We start from the raw sequence: 18,026 nt of genomic DNA, 5'->3' as shown, positions 1-18,026 counted from the left end.
TTTATGTATACATGGAACTGGAAATTTGTTTGTGAACCTGAAGTATCATTTAAAGTGGCCATAAAACAGTTCTTATCAAATGATGGAAAGTCTCTGTACACACAACATGCTGTGCCAAGTGTTATTAATCCAATTCAGTTGCTTACTTTCCCTTCATGCTGATTGCACTGTTCATTCACGGTCTGATGTCGGCAGTTGTACTTGTACTGTGTAATAGGAATTAGGTGACGGCCACAAATTATGGGGGCGGGGAGGGGAGAAGCAGTGTTTTACAGAAGTTGAGTACATGAAAAAGACCGAGCCTTCCCCAAGCCCTTGCTTAACAATTACTGACTCTCCTCTATGTCATTGGAATATCTGTTGTCAAAAATATGATCACGCGATCTTCCCACAACCACTTACTTGAAAAATAGTGCCCCCCAATGAAAAGACCAGTCCCTCTCGTTATAATTTTGTCCGGTCGCTTAAATCGGCAAATTAAAACATAATTGTTCAACCTAATGAGATTATTGATAAAAAAGCACTCACAAAAGGTCGCCTCCAAAGGTTTTTATATAAATATTATATATATATATATATATATATATATATATATATATATAACTCGGTGAGTATCAATCTGCTAAGACAGTGCTCTATACCGCAGTGGCAGAGCGCAATAGTTTTCAAATTGATAGTTCTAGAACTCTTTCTTGGTTGTAACTCGGAGTTTCACGCATAGTGCGATCATATATATATATATATATAAATGTAGATCTGTGGCTATCCATCTTCCTCATCTTTTCTTTTCATTTATGCCCATGCCATCATACATGCACACCTAGCCTTTGGGGAATGAAGGGACTACATTATCGCTTGGACATCAGTATGCATGGTAGTCCGAGGAGGCTCTGACTTCAGCAGGAGTCATTTATCATGTACAGCGAATTTCACAATACCATGCGGATTTTATGTTTGATACAACCACGCAGAAACAGAAACTGGACATGCTGCACTTTAAGATAGCAAGATTGAATGAGTACATTTTCTTGCTACATTTTGTCTAAGTGAAATGAACTACACATGCCACCGTACATACATCAAATGAACACCGCAAAGGACATTTTACGAGCCCTTCATACATCGGGTGTTTGATACTAAGAAAAACATTGGCGTCCGAATGTCTGCATGGAGTTGCAATACATTTAAATGGTTTATTTCGTTTAGACTAATGTAGCAAAAAATGCGACCTTGCTATTGAAGTGTGGCATGCGCAGTTTCTTGTTGCTTTCTGCGTGGTTGTATCGAACAGAAAAGCTCTTCACGGTATTGTGAAATTCACTGTACACTATATATTTGGTTGGTATGACTCCGTTCTCATAGATCCAAGTGATCTCAAACTTGCGATCAAACACCGATGCCGAAACTTTTGATTTCGGCACCGATTTTCTCGATGTAAAATTTAGTTGTCAGTAGATAATCACACTTCTCTCCCACAATTGCAACTTGCTAAATGATTTCTAATTTTGCGAACTGCACGGCTCTAGAAAGACGGGTTGTGAATGATAATGAGATGTTGTGTCCTCGTTCACTAATTAGTATATAATAATTAGAACAATACCCGTCTATTATACACGTACAAGACGTTTATCATATGAGTGTGTGGGGTTTGTCAGCGAACGAGGGTCCACTATCTCATTATTTAGTCGAGTCGGATGCGCTGTTCGCAAGTTTGAGACCATTTGGATCTCTGACTGAGAACGGAGTCATACCGACCAAATGTATCTGACTCCGTACTCTAGTCGGAGCCTCCTGCATGCATGTACGGACCCAACTCGCCATTTCACACGCATATTTTCCAGAAACTGGGATGATGATGATGTGGTTGATTTCTATCAGAGAAATCTTTACGTGTTTTTGTTAAAATGTAGAGGCCATGCTATGTTAATGTTAATACGACAATACAGAATATAAAGGTCGGGAAATTCGGCGACCCTAAACTGCATTCTGACAGTGGATGAAATGAACATGACACCTGTCAATCAAAAATGTAGGTCAAAGGTTACAGTACTTTGATAGGTTGACATTCAATTAGAGTATGTTTTATTAGATACTAAATCTATAATTGATAAAACCCAACTAATTTACATTTGTTTGTTTGGCAAATATTCTTTCAAATAAGACAAACATAGGCCCGTCTCTGTAGATAAAGTGGTTATACTTTACCATATTGAAATTGTCCGATAAATCCCCAGGCACGTTTTTGGTTTGTGTATTCAATGGCCCTGCTGTTATATGTCAATATGTAGCCTTGTATATAGACCTGTACTCACTGTGTTCCATTTTCATTTGTTAAAAAAAGGTTAGTAAGTTTAGTGAACGTGACAATTGTTCGTAGTATTGGTGTGTAGTATAACATACGTTCTCTCCATTCTGTTATTTCATTACCAAAAACACAATACATGTACATCAACTGAGTTGTAAAAACATCGAGCACCTTTTTGTGTAACATGTATATTTGTATAACTCGACAGCTACACTGTGTGTACTGGGGGGGGGGTCATGTAGTCTCGGTTACCCAGACTCTCACCACTATGACGGCTCTTCTACGAGACCACCCAGTCGAGACCTCGATTGGGGAGGTCTCGTAGGCAGCGGCGAAAGTCTGGGTAACAGAGACTATGGATCATGACCCGACTGACCCTATATCAAATGACGCCCTCTACGGCAGGATTGGAAAAATCACACCACTGATTGTACAATGGCGACCCATCAAGCATCTATCTGAATGAAAAGTATCATTTATTGTTGAAATTTTAAAACTTTAATAAACAAACGGTCAGTATTTCCCTCTGACTTGTTACTTTAGTTACACCCCTAAAGACTTATTGGAAAGCCCCATATGTAGGAATTTGCGTAATATCACTATCATGTAAATTATCACACTTGTTCATGCTAATTCTGTGTTCATTTACATAATGACTTCAACAGAATGTGTTCATTTACATAATGACTTCAATAGAATGTATTCAATTCGAACTTTTGTTCCACTCGAGCCTAATAAGGGGTCATAGGTGCCTGGAAGTTTATATCGCCCTCCGTCTCTGTTCAGTGATGGTTTAAGAACCCGAATGTAAATAGCTTCTTTCACTCTCAGTTGAAAATGTCTACACGTGTACTGAATAGCGGGTCAATCTGTTAACAAAGACTGAAGTGTGAAGTCGAAAATTTCAGGTAAATTTTCAAGTTGTATTAGGAGCAAAAGTTCAAATTGAATACTATGGTTTACCAACACAGATGAATTTCCATTTCAATAGAATGTGTTCATTTACATAATGACTTCAATAGAATGTGTTCATTTACATAATGACTTCAATAGAATGTGTTCATTTACATAATGACTTCAATAGAATAATCTACCCGTCTGATGTAGTACAACCACTCCCACTTCGACCAATCAACTTATGTGGACATTTTCAACACTACGCAAAAGGTTGAAATTACTACCAGCACAAGGTGGGAAGAGAATGAGTGTTGTGGAGTCATAAATCCAATGAGAAGACAAGCTATAATATATGCGTTATTTTTTATTCAAACACTGAGCTCACTGTACCTTACCTTACCTAACCCAAAATTCCCTCTGACTGGTAGGCTTGCAGGTTTCTTATTTTATAATTTCCGTAATAAGCCATATTTCATAACATTTTAAGCATAATAATTATATTTAAGTAATATGTACCAAAAATATGTTTAAAAATCAAAAAGAAAGTTCTAAATGTGGTATTAAAATGCACCAATAATTAACTAAATTAAACACGCCTTAATAAAATACATTTAAATGGCAAAGTATCACCAACTTGGGTAGTATTTGTATAAAGAGTTTTAATATGTAAATTTCTTTTGTTATACTTATTCAGGAAAATCGACATCTTTGGCAGTCATAACAGGTGCATATATTTTCCTTAGTTTTGTTGCAAATATACTAAATGCATTTCAAGAAAGTCTGTTGACAAATTTATAAAATTTTGATCTCCTTCTACAATGAATCTTTGCTATCTGAACCAATGAAAATGGGTATTCAGAAACTCATGAGTGGTAATTCTGCACTTCTAAAATGTCCAAAAATATTTCCACAAAACTCTGTGTATAGGTGAGATATATCTGACTTCAACAATAGAATGTCGAACAGCAGAAATCAGAGAGAGTTGTGGGTAAAATATTATGCAGTGAAGTTTTCAATGGCTTTTTTCTACTAAGACAATTTATTTCATTGACAATAAATAATGAACTTGATCACATACTGTAGTTTGTCAAACTAAATGTTTCACTTTTATTTACAATTTTATCATGTAAAGCAAATAGCATGTACAGCTGCTAGGAACAAGAAAACCAAATAACCACTGAGTGCTAGTACTTTTTGAAAAAAATGTCTAAAATATTGAGCAGATGAAAAACATGGTGGAAAACAGGAAATCATTTCAAATTATTCTGGTAACTTAGAGTTCAAGTAAAGAGAGCTAGGGGGTCTAATTATTTTGTACTGATGAATAATCTATACTTGATTCAATTCTCCATGCTATTTATCATTGTCAATAGCTGTCACATCATACACACATCTCCCATTTATAAAATCTGAAACCATATGGATTAACATGTACCGAGGAGAGATTCCGGAGGGATTACTTCCAGCATTTGGAACATCGTCAAGACACCAAGGTGTAGCCATTGGGCATGGTAATAAGTCACATGGGAGTATCCTTCATACAGCAAATCTTTGTGGTAGAATCTAGATGTTGAAAATCTCTAAAAACTGGAAAATTCAACCAACATCTGTTCAAGTTGGACAACGTTTTAGATGAAACATTGCAATATCACTGTCAAATAGGGCAAATTCTTGGTATGTGACTTGTTTTGGTATAGTTGTATGACATTGCGATGTGTTATGGCCTCTGAAGGAACGAAGGAAGATATGCTGATCTTTAGTTGAAATGAAACTTAAAATTAAATCCACCAGAACCAAAGGGATTAAAAGGCTGCTGCCCCCACGGATTACCCTGGTTTTTCTGTTGTTCTGGATCAAGTGGGTCCTCTCCGGCATCAAAACGTTTCCTCAATTCTGTCAACAAAAAATAAAAAGTAAACAGAATACAGTAAACAACAATTTAGTAAACAAAATTAATAGTCTATATTTCTTATATATATATATATATATATATATATATATATATATATATATATATATATATATATATATATATATATATATATATATATATATATATATATATATATATATATATATATATATATATATATATCAATATCGATACAGTTTTAGTGAATGACCTGTTATCTTCAAATTTCGTACAATGGTTGCTATGATACTATTTTGACATGCTTCTGTAGCATTTGTTGAAAATTTGGATATTGTCTACCTTGTAAGGGGAATGGATACCTTGCGAGTTCACTATGTTTGATGAAATCTTGGATGTAAAATGTTAACTTTTACTTATCAGAAGAGAGTTGGTGTTAATGAGAAGTTAAAAGAGAGTAGTGACTTACAGCGAATTTCACAATACTGTACATCTTTTCTGTTTGATACAACCACACAGAAACCAATAAGAAACTGGACATGCTACACTTTAAGATAGCAAGATTGAATGAGTACAGTTTCTAGCTACATTTTGTCTAAAGTGAAATGAACTACATGTGTCGCCATACAGACATCAGATGAACACCACAAATGACATTTATTCGAACTTCATCGGATGTTTAATATGAGGGAAAAGATTGGTGTTTGAATGTCAGCATGGAGTTGCAATACACTTAAATGGTTTATTTCATTTACACTAAATGTAGCAAACAATGCGATCTTGCTATTGAAGTGTGGCATATGCAGTTTCTTCCTGGTTTCTGTGTGGGGTTGTATCAAACAGAAAAGCTGAATGGTGTTGGGAAATTCACTGTAGAAATCTTGATTTGAAAACTTATGTTTAATGTGTTGTCAACTATTTCTATTGTAATGTTTAATAACAGTATAACAATGCAAGCAGTTGACAATATGTTTAATGGAAGTTCGTTAGGTATGATTGCACAATGTCACACAAGGTCAAGAAGCAAACTTCATTCGTTTAGGGGAGGGGGTCTGGTGTTGATGCGATTGCTGAACTTCATTTTTGCACTTCTATTAAACCACATTTGATGGAAAACTTTCACCCCTTCGAAGAATGATAACAGCTTTTGTATTTACTACTGAGATGTTGATAAGTTGATAAAAAAATGTACTTCTAATGTGAGATATGGTGCTGGGTTTCTGGTAGTATTTGTTTACAATCATGTTTTTTACATTACATCTATCGTAGTGCCAGTGGTGTGACCACTACAGTTTTCATCATAGATTAAATCATATATAAATGTTTGATGTCGCACCTTGTCAACATCCATATAGGGGGGGATTACCAAAAGGAACAATGTTTGTTTGATGAGCTTGTGTGATCATCCCTTAGCAAGGCTTGAAGATATCTTTCACCTAATTTTGAATCCATGCCTGTTCCATTCTGATAAAGTGAACATGAATGAAATCAATCTTATTTAAGCCCAACATTCAAGTTTTTATTGACCATAGTGAACTCACAAAGTGTGATTTCCCCATAACACAATAACTGACAGTAAAGGGTAATAATGTGTGATACACTGTAGTGCAATATCAAAGGGATTATTTGTTATATCATGATCTACAACTGTACAGAACATTATAGTGCCGTGCAGTACATTACACTACAGTACAGCACAGCACAATACAGAAGAAAACATAGGAAAGTACAATCTGATTCATATTTGATGCTGTGATACAATGGTTACAGACCATACTTGTGTTTTATGATGCTTGCATGGAAGGAGAGTTTCATGAAAACAAAAGAATTGTTAAATAGTATGTTTGAGGGCACTGTATTACAAAAACACTTTCATCCAATCAGTGCCTACACTGCAAGATTCTTACCTGGATCTGTGAGAACTTCTTTTGCTGCTGCAATATTTATAAACATATCTTCAGCTTTCTTTTTCTCTTCTAAATCAGAATAACCATCTGGATGCCACTGTTGTGCTAACTTACGATATGCTTTTGTTATTTGTCGTTTATTGGCATTTCTGAAAGAGATTCAAACACCAGTTGAGTTTACTAGTATTGAGCAGAGCATACAGAAAACAAAAGGATTTATATAATTCAAGTAAGGGGGTGCTATAGCAGGTATGGTTCTTGTCAACGTTTTTTAACAGCGTCACTCTGGGAAAATTAGTATTACGACAGAGCTTAGAGAAAACAAAAGGATTTATATCATTCAAGAAAGAGGGCGCTATTGTAAGTATGGTTCTTGTCACTTCAGGAAATTACTTAGTCTTGCTGCTAGACGTTCGGGCTTTCTTTCGATGCTATAACTATAAGCGAGCGAAGTTCGCATGTTAGGGCTTGCCCGAACAGTCTAGCGAATGTCATTTTCAGGCCGGACATTCCATTGAGATTACGATAAGTGTGGGTTGGGCCATATATGCATATATATACTTTAATATATTCAATCTCTGCATGCATGTGTTGACAAACACATTTATGTCATTACTATGTCTTATCAGTTTATGGTAATTGTGTTTGATGAGTGTGTAGACGTTGTCATTTACACATTTTAGTTAAGGCATTGGTGGTTATATTTACAAGCCCCTCCTTAAGATGAATATGCATGAAAATTTAGCTATTGTCCTCTGTTTGTGCTTGTCGCTAATACGGTTCTCTGATTGGCAGTTATTTATATCCTGATGACATTCGCTAGACCTCGGATGTTCCATCCTCGATAGCGTTGTTCGGCTGTGTGTCGTATTTTATCGGAAGAACATCAGAGGGCTAGCTGATAGACTAGAAATTACTGTGCTGCTGTAGAGAGGAGAGCCTTACAAAATGTACCACAATAAAACCTTGGAAATTAATTCTTTATATTTAGCATTCTAGAGTCAACAAATCACTGTATCCAGTTTGACTGAATAAGAAACCTTAGAGAAGTTTTACTTATGTTATTGACGCCAGACAGCCGAGTTGCTGGGTTACCAACATATGGTAAAGCATTCAATGTATTACTACTGAGCTGAAGTGGGCACACATTTCCAAAAGATACCATTGAGGGCGCATGACTCTACGCTATGTACAATGCTATTAGTATCACAGACCACCAAGTATGTAAAGTTTATCTAACCCACAACCTCATGGGCATCCATGATAATGTTGAGTTTTGTAAAGTACTTACCTTGGGACACCTAAAATTTTGTAATAATCTCTCTTTTTGGATTGCTTCAAAAGTTTTTGTGCCCTGTCGTAGCCTTCTTTCGTCCTCTGGTTGTCTTCTATATTTTTAGCTTTTTGATAATCATTAACAGCTTTGTAGAAAATTGAAAGAAAAAAAACATAAAATGAATAAAACTTTGACTTAAAATGTAGTGCTGAATTAGGTTTAATTAAAACTTGGTTTCCAAAACAAAAATTATGGTATGTATGTACAAGTTTCACCAGCGTTCCCCTCTCACTTGCCAACTGAGGGTATATAATCTTAGCAAAGACACTGTAAATGCTTGTGACCTAACTTTTCTATAGTCTGCAGTCGACAACACCTAGAATTAACAAAAACCTCCTGAAATTTACAGCTTTTCTTTTGGAGGGAAATTCTGGTAAAATTCTTGTAGAACTCCACCAGAATTTACCAACTCACTGTTGTATAAAAATCATGGTATAACTATTTCTGAGAAATGGCGTCGTTTTGAAAGTTAATTTTTCAGTACAGACTTGTCTTACTTTAAAGGAAAGGTCCAATAAGGGTTATTTATGAATTAGTACATTGTATTTATTACTGCTACATGATTTGGGGTGATAAAATAGCAACTCAGTAACTCAGTCAACATTGAAATCCTGTAAAGAAGCTCTACTACACTTGATATGGGTTCAGCCAATTTGGGTTTTTCCTGCAAGGGTTTATGGGAAAACCTCTAGTGATCACATCATTCCTACAAGGGTTTATGGGAAAACCTCTGGTGGTGACATCATTCCTACAAGGTTTTATGGGAAAACCTCTGGTGATGTCATCATTCATGCAAGGTTTTATGGGAAAACCTCTGGTGATGACATCATTACTGCAAGGGTTTATGGGAAAACCTCCAGCAATGACATCATAATACCACATTCTCTTTGTTTTGACACTCTCATGAGATTACATTACGTTGACAGCAGTAATCATACAGGGAGAAGTAAACCTGATTGGATTTTTTCCTTTGAAATAATCTATGAAGAGTTTCTTTTGGATCATTAGACAAAAAAAACAAACTATCCTACCTTCTTCGTATTGTTCATTTGCTATAAATGCTTCTGCTCTGTCTATAAGTGCATCTAAATCCTCTTCATTTGATTCCAAAATTTCTGAGCATATTTCTATAGCTTCTTTTGCATTTTTATTCTGAAGAGAAAAATAAAATCATATAAATATTCATTCCGATAGCAATTTCTTTACTGAACTGTGTCAGAAATGATTAGTAACTTGTTGTTTCAATGTTTTAATGTGTCTGCCTTTGCTTTAAATATTTTTACATGTATGGTTTTATTCTCTAAATACTATCGCACAAAGAATTGCCCTGTTGGGATAATGAAGATATATTGTATTGCACTGACCAGCACAGCAGTGCACTGCACTGTACTGTATTGTAAGTATTGTATTGTATTGTATTGTATTGTATTGTATTGTATTGTATTGTATTGTATTGTATTGTATTGTATTGTATTGCATTGTATTGTATTGTATTGTATTGTGTTGTATTGTAAGTATTGTATTGTGTTGTATTGTATTGTATTGTAAATATTGTATTGTATTGTAAGTATTGTATTGTATTTTATTGTGATGTATTGTGTTGTGCTGTATTGTATTGTATTGTATTGTATTGTATTGTATTGTATTGTATTGTACTGCAGAGAAATTGAAAACAGTTCATTTTAACTTATTTTCTAAGCAAAAAATATTGTTGTCAAGGAAGCTATGTCTGTTGGATAAATAAAGAAACAGAATCAACCTGCAAAACTCTTTAGTAATCTAACATTTATGTAAGGGAAACTTTTCACCTACAGTGATAAATTTTTAAATACACACCAAAAATTTAAAAAGTGGAAATTTTTGTTGAAAGTTACCAAGAAAGACTCTTGATAAGTTTATTTCCTACTTCTACCTAATATCATTAAATATGTACAGTTAGCATGGTTTGACTGTACTATTTCAGTATTTATTGTCTATTCTCTGCATCAAAGGTCAATAACATTTTATCTTCTAATTTTTTTCCTCAACAATCATAAGGGATGGCCGCATAATATCGCACAATCTCAATAAACAAACATCGTTCAATTAGGACAAAATCCCCTCCCCCTCCCCATAAACAAACATTCCCAAGTGTGACATCACATGTTTATATATGATGTAAACGACCATAATGAAAACTGTAGTGGTCACACCACTACAATGTAAAAACATGATGGTAAACATGAATTAGTTCCAACCTTACGAACCTGTTTACTGAAATGATGGTAAACATATCAAAATTCTATCAGACTGAGTGCAGCACTGTATGTCACATTGGAAGTAAATTAGTACTACGTACAGAAACTCTTATCATTGAAGCTGGAAAGTTTTCGAAATTTGGTTAGAAGTGTGAAAATGAAGTTCAGCAATCGCATTGACACCAGACCCCCTCCCCCCTAAGCAAACAAAGTTCATTTATTGAGCTTGTATGACATTGTGCGACCGTCCCTAAGGATGTTGAATAGAACAAAAAAACAACAATATTACATTTGCAAAAAAACACAAAAACTACAGATGACTTATTATTTTTTGAGTTCTATTCTGTGCAGAAACGATCAACTTTTGTCAGTTTTACTTACTTTTGAATGACAAGTACAAATCTTCTGTTTTGCTCTTTCTATAAATTCTGGCACTTTATCTTCTGTTTTCATTGTTGCTGTAAGTTTATCAATTGCATCATCATAGCTGTGGAGGCAAAAAATGATGGATTAATAATCTGCAAATGACAAATAACAGCTAACTGTTCTGTTGTAGTAATGATGTTTTTAATTTTGAAGTACGTGGTTATTTTATGTTCAGGGCAAAGAGATAGGCAACATAATAATGATAATCTTTAGTTATACTGGATAGTTCTTGAAGTATATAAACATTTGTCTCCCAAGGAGTCCAGTTAGGGCTATCCCTCATGGGCTCAGTGTTAATGCAGGAGGAAACTGGAGTATTCGGGGAAAACCTGCGTTGTTCAGAAGAGTTAAACTCAACGACACTCTTCTTACTTACAGTGTGGCAAATTTAATCAAAACACTGCTTGTTGTTCAAACCCCAACCGCAGTGGTAAGAGGCAAGTGGTTTAACCACTCACCCACCGACAACATGTACAACATGTAACATGTACTGACAGACATGATAACAGATGGGTAACATGCACTGACAGATATGGTAACAGATGGGTGACATGCACTGACAGACAGGGTAACATAACAGATGGGGTGAAATGCACTGACAGACATGGTAACCAATTAGATGATACACATTGACAGACAGAAACACATACATTGATATCACATAGGATATTAATTAAGAAACATGGGTTGACAACTGAGGAAGCAACTGAGGAGACAAATGGGGAAACAAAAGCTTAAAACTGTTACAAAAGTAAGGATACGAAAATAGTGACTTTCTCACCTTCCTTGATTCATGTATTCCTGAGCTGATTCAAATTGTTTGTTAAGTTTTTTAGCCTTTTTATAATGTGGAAAACACTCCTTATGATCAGGGTCTAGTTTAAGGCATTCACGAACACTTCTGTATGTGGAAAGAGAGATATAATGTGTTAAAACACTGCTGAATTTCATGCAATCTTGACAGTTACTAAAATACATAATATCATTTGCAGTAAGTAATTCAATGTTTCTGCTATTGCATTTACTAATTGCTCCAATTTCAATATTTTGGCTGAAATATCTTCTAAATGCTTTGATCTAGCCCTAAATGATAATGTTTACATGGATACACACATACAAACACACTCACACACTCACATACACATACACATACACATACACATACACATACACATACACATACACATACACACACAAACACACACACACACACACACACCCACAAAGTTTACTTACATTAGTGCTTCTTCTAAATCACCAAGGCCATAGTGTAAAGTACTGAGTTTTAAATACGCTTCTGTGTTATCTGGGACCATTTTAGCAGCTGGTTTGATGTCATCGATGGCTTTCCTGGGTTGTCCAGTCTTCAAGTATGCATCGGCTCGTTTGTTTCTAAGTTCAACATTCCACGGGCAGTGCTATAGATAATATGGTAGGAATGATTTGATTTACATGTAGTAATGGTGTCATTCTAGTTTAGTTACTGTACATGTATTCATTTTCTGCAATCACTCTATCTTTTTCCACAACTAGTCGAACGAACAAATTTTACCAAAACTCTAGCTAAATCTGCTGCTGGGGAAAGGGTGAACAGTGCATGTCAATAGTAATCCATCACACACACTGACAGGGACTTGGTAATTGGTTACTTCATTCAGTTTACTACAAACTCAATCTCCAGTTTGAATGTATGTTGTACTGTGGACATGATAACATCATCACATTTATATCAACACTCCAGTAGCATTAAACTACTGCTGTTCAGTGGTAAGAACAGAATACTGTGCTAAAGAAAGCCATTTGACTAGATGGTGGAGATGATCGTAGTGTGCAACGTAACTCTACTAGTGTCTACTACCAACCCACTCACCTATCAACCCACCTACCCATCCACTCACCTACCTACCATCACACCTGCCACCCACCCTATCTACTCACCTACCCACCCATCCACCCACCCATCTACCTACACTCAGAAAAGGAAAATTTCAAATGAACAAAAAGCACTTGCCTCAATGGCATATGAAAGATGTTGAATTGCAGGTGCATAGTCTTCATGTTGTAAATGATAATCAACCGCTTGGATGCTTTGTTGGAGTGGTGACAAGATTTCCATCTTGGCTTTAGCCTCTGCATCACTTGGGTTGACTTTGAGCTATATGACAGAAATACATATACATTACGAAATAATATAGGCAAAGCCCATAAGCGCACACAGGGAAGATTCATTTGTGACCGGCTGCCTCATGATGATATTGTAGATAGTACAGACTACAAAAACACTGATGTATGGAAGTATCTATACAAGAACTGACTTACTATTGCTTCGTAGTCTTTCTTGGCTTCGTTCAGTTTGCCTTGTTTTAAGAGAACACTGGCTCTGTTATTCCTAGCTGATGTGAAGTCTGGTTTCAATTCTATACATTTATCTAAATCTGGTAATGCAAACTTAGACTTTCCCATGGCTAAATACACTGTGGCTCTCCTGAAGTAAGTCTGGTAATTCTTTTTGTCGCCCTCTGTGAACAATGAAAAAATACAAAACAAAACATAAGCAAGATTAGTGTTAGGTTGAACAGCAAAAATTTTGATTGTGGTCTGGAAACATTTCTAAACAGAATGAATAAATCGGCCATGCAATTACAGCTGATTTAGTCCCCCCCCCCCACCCCACCCACCCACCCTTTATAAACATTGCATAGTTGTAGATAGTTGATAGATTACTATTGGTTTCCACGTTTCCAACTTTGTCTCTACATTTACTACAACTGTGACAGACATTTTTTGAAGTTCCACTAAAATTTAGAGATAATATCAGCAGTAAACACCAGGGTGCACACGCTTAGTAGTTACCTTGTCTGGAAATACTAGTCCCATGTATTTTTGAATGATATGGCTGCTAAACATAAAGACAAGATTTCACTTCACTGAATTTGTGATCTGGTTGAATTATTAAATCATTAAATTTAATTTTTCCTGTTTAAAATGATCACCATATGTACATCCTATTATAAGGATAAAAAATAAAAATATAGATTTTTTTTAAAGCTCTAGAAAGATAAAATAGCAATTTTTTTTTGCAATTTTTCCTGTGTATTGTTATTTCTGTGTAGTATATGCAGTTATAACAGGGAGAACCAAACAGCTGGAAAAACATTTTTGTCCGAAAACCTTAGTTTATTTTGACATGCATAGATACAGCTAATCTGAACACTTTTATGGTATAGCAGTTAGGTCTCACTTTGGTGGTCTGAGATTATGTTGATGTCCTTCTCCTCTAACTGCTTTTCAGTTGATGTGATGAGTATATAACAATTGGCCTTGTTTCATTATTTCTCTAAAATCACTAAAGTTGGTGAAAGTTATGCAGTATGTTGACATTGACTCATTTTAGCCTTTTAACTTAGTTGAATTAAATATAATATGATATGAAATATCTAAGAACTGTAAATCTGGCATAACTAATTACACTTTCATAATGTGATAATGAATAGCTTTGGATGCAGAGTCTACAAAATATCCACACTATAGTGAATTTGCATAATTAATTATACTGTGAATTAATAGCCTTGGATTCGAGTCTAAAAAATAGCAATACTATTCGGTATTCATACTACTGGGTTGTATGAAAGGAGAAAAATATGAATAAACCATATGGAAGGAAATAAAAATACAGCATATGGTAACGTTCTGTTGTTAACTATCAAGAATGCTTCATTAATTTTATTTGCAACTTGTCATTCAATTTCAATGCATAATTAAGACCAAACTTTCTAAACCCAATTATTTCAAGGGGACTGGTTTTGACTGTATAATTGCTTCCTCTTGAATGGTTTGGGATCAGAATTTTTGGTTATGTGCCAAATATAACGTCATGTACGGCTGCTGTCAAGTGTTTGTGGTATTATATGTAAATTTCAGTGTGTGTGTGTGTGTGTGTGTGTGTGTGTGTATTTCTCTTCATAGAAAATAGAATTATAATTCTATTTAGAACTGTACTCTATATTTATTTACTACTGTCATAAAAATGATATTGACAAAAATGATATATTTACTGTTCCAATTTCAATTTTCAAAACTTTAGCCAAGAAGTATATAATTTGTCATGTACCAAATAAGTTTCTTTCAAGATGATTGCCACTTGAAATAATCTTATGATATGTCCAGTAAGTCCATCAACCCTGTGTTTATTCCAAGAAAATAGTAAAAACTGAAAGAGCACAGCCTTGTACAAAAATAGAATCATAGTAACCACTATCGCAATGGATTTGTAATGTCAAGGCAATTTGATATACTTATTACTAGGTGGTGGATTCACATGAAAAATCACAAGAATATGGGATTAATTTTTAATTTTTTTATTTTGTGAATAGAAATGTTAACTTATATCTAACAACCATACATGTGAACCTGTTTATATCTATGAAGTCTTTATCATTTTGATGCATAACAACAAAATATTGTCTTTCATTTATAGAGGAGGGCAAACTAATGTTGACAATACTCACCTATTGCTGCATTATAATGTGATAGTGCATCTGCCAGTTGTCCTGCTGCTAGTAACTGTTTACCCAACTCTAGATGTTGTTCTATGTCACTTTTAGACGATGTCCCATCGACCCCTGTTAACAACAATTCAAGGAATATTTTGTTAAATCAACAATATCTTTTATTGCTCTTAGATGATGTCCCATGGACCCTGTTGAACTGAAAGAAATTTTTTAATTAAATCATCACATCTTTACATCTTATTAAACATAACACATTTCACTAATCTCTTCCTATGACATCAAGAATGAATAATATTTATGAATATTAATATTTTGAGAAAATATGTACAAATCAAATATTTTAATATGACGAAAACATGCATTCGAATTCAAACATGGTGTCTGTACTGTTGTACATTATCCCATGTGAGCTATGAACATATGGAAAGCACAAGTGTTTGCCATTGTTTTTGTAGTGTTACAATGCAATGATACTGATACATTTGTTTAGGTACACGTGTACATTTCCAGTGACTGCTGATGTGGGCAGAACTATACCATAGAACACTAAGTTAATTGTATTTCTGAAAACCAATCTACAAGCAACATTGGTACTTTGCATTTTTATTCAAACTCAATAAAAGTATATTGTGAAATTTGTAGAAACGGGGCTTAAATTACGGTGTACGACAAGTCATAACATTGAGCCCAGATTCAATCGGACACAAAATACACGATATAGGCCACACCACGCCTTCTTGTAGCTTGATGATCAGATGTTTTTGGAGTATGGGTCAGGGATCATAACCGATTAGTAAAATAAGAATCCTTGCTGAATTCATATTTGTAATCCATTGATTTCCATGAATGTACATGAACGTGTACACCACGAGTAGCGGTGCGATCATTTTACGAAGTTTACGTACGCTGTCATGACACTGACAGAGGAATGTCGTCGCAATTACACGAGTACGTACGTCTCCCAATTTAAATCAAATATAGAACCAAGAATTATCAATATATACTTAAAGTTGATTAAATGACACTTACCATCATTGTATATGTCTAATATGACAAAAAGAAGGGGCACCGACGAGAAAAACCTGTACAAATTCAACATTTTCGCGTCTACTACTTCTCTCTGCCACTTCCTGGTTCATCGAGGTTGCCGTTATAAATCGTGGTGAAATGTGATTGGATGAACGACTAATGTCAAAGGTGAAAGGGTAACAGATAGAAGTTTTGCTTCCTGTGTCAACTTCCCGTGATTCATTTATGCAAACGAATTCCAACATGGCGTCATATTTGAGTTCACCTTCTTGAACTTCGGTTCGCTCTACTGAACTTTTAAAAATATTTCCACGTGAAAAGTATTTTTTTGCGACAAGATAATTATTATATCTTCAATACCATCTTAGGAATTAAGACATTAGACGTTTTTTACTACAGGTAAGAAAGTTTTATTCATGTTTCTGGGCGGGGTTCGACATTTTTTGACAAGCAAGGACATGTTCGCGATCAAAACAAAGTTTACACGGCTCTCTCGATCTAACGTTTTTCACACACCATTGTTTTCTTGACAATGGTGGGATAATAGTTTTGTGTCGACTTTGCGCAATCGTCACTCTGACTGTAATCAGTTTTGCAGCCGCTGAGAACACACCAAAAATAAGTTTGTTTTGAGGAATCGCGATTGGATTTGAAGGGAAGACTCGGTGGATCAATTACATTAGTAACGACTAACGTACATCAGAAACCAGTACAGACATATAACGTGAGTAATATTACTATGGGCGCGATGTTTCGAAAATGACTCAGTGATTAGCCAGCAGACGTATAGATCGTATGTTGTTCAGAATGCCTTTTCTTACATTCAAGGTAATTTTTATTTTTTTAGTGGAAAATGATAAAGTCTCGAAATGACAGAGTTGTTTGGATTACATAGTAACACGAGAGAAAAGGTTGGACACTAACTAAGTCACGACACTAGCTACATCAGTACATGTAGGACCCACACGATCACCCTCTCTGCTCTGGACTTATTTTTTTTTGAAAATTTACCACAATATTATAATACAAATATGCAGTGAAGAAGACTGTTGGAATTCCATACAAAGCTAAAGAAAACACTTACAATATATAACACTTGTAATATATACAAATATATCAAAACATGAATTATTCAATGATAATATTAATTTCAGAAACTGTAAAAAGTATTTAATTGTGCAATTGATAATGGCATTTTTGCATCTAAATAGAGGGTTAGTAGGTAGGTTAGTTAGTAGGTAAATAATACTTTCTCTTGCTGATATCAAAGTTAATATTTAATGATTGAATATTTAATTTGTACATGAATCACAGTGACTCATAGTCAATATCATATCGTAACTGTAAATTAAAAAAAAATGTAAAAAAGAAAATGAAAACTTAATTACTGGTTCATGAAACAAATTTTTTTTTTGACATGTCCTAGTCTGAATAAATATGCAGGCAGATTTTAGAATAAAAATAGCCACATGTACATTGTAGTTTTATTTAAAACTCAAGAGAGGGCA

General features: G+C 34.8%; 1 protein-coding gene across 1 annotated transcript; it reads right to left on the bottom strand.

Moving 5' to 3' along the window:
• Positions 1-3,801: 3,801 nt before the first annotated feature.
• Positions 3,802-16,633, bottom strand: LOC144442262 (dnaJ homolog subfamily C member 3-like). The gene is made up of 11 exons (XM_078131562.1): positions 16,519-16,633; positions 15,487-15,600; positions 13,298-13,497; positions 12,990-13,133; positions 12,215-12,396; positions 11,760-11,879; positions 10,934-11,039; positions 9,347-9,467; positions 8,271-8,400; positions 6,980-7,128; positions 3,802-5,095 (listed from the first exon to the last, which is right to left on the bottom strand). Exons 1-11 carry the CDS (start codon positions 16,586-16,588, stop codon positions 4,959-4,961), a joined length of 1,473 nt encoding a protein of 490 aa, XP_077987688.1. The 5' UTR covers positions 16,589-16,633; the 3' UTR covers positions 3,802-4,958.
• Between the last annotated feature and the right edge of the window lie 1,393 nt (positions 16,634-18,026).

Source organism: Glandiceps talaboti, chromosome 11, assembly GCF_964340395.1.
Source record: "Glandiceps talaboti chromosome 11, keGlaTala1.1, whole genome shotgun sequence".
Classification (NCBI taxonomy): domain Eukaryota; kingdom Metazoa; phylum Hemichordata; class Enteropneusta; family Spengelidae; genus Glandiceps; species Glandiceps talaboti.
The sequence above is the reverse complement of the archived record's forward strand: the minus strand, read 5'-3'. Positions and strand labels throughout refer to the sequence as shown.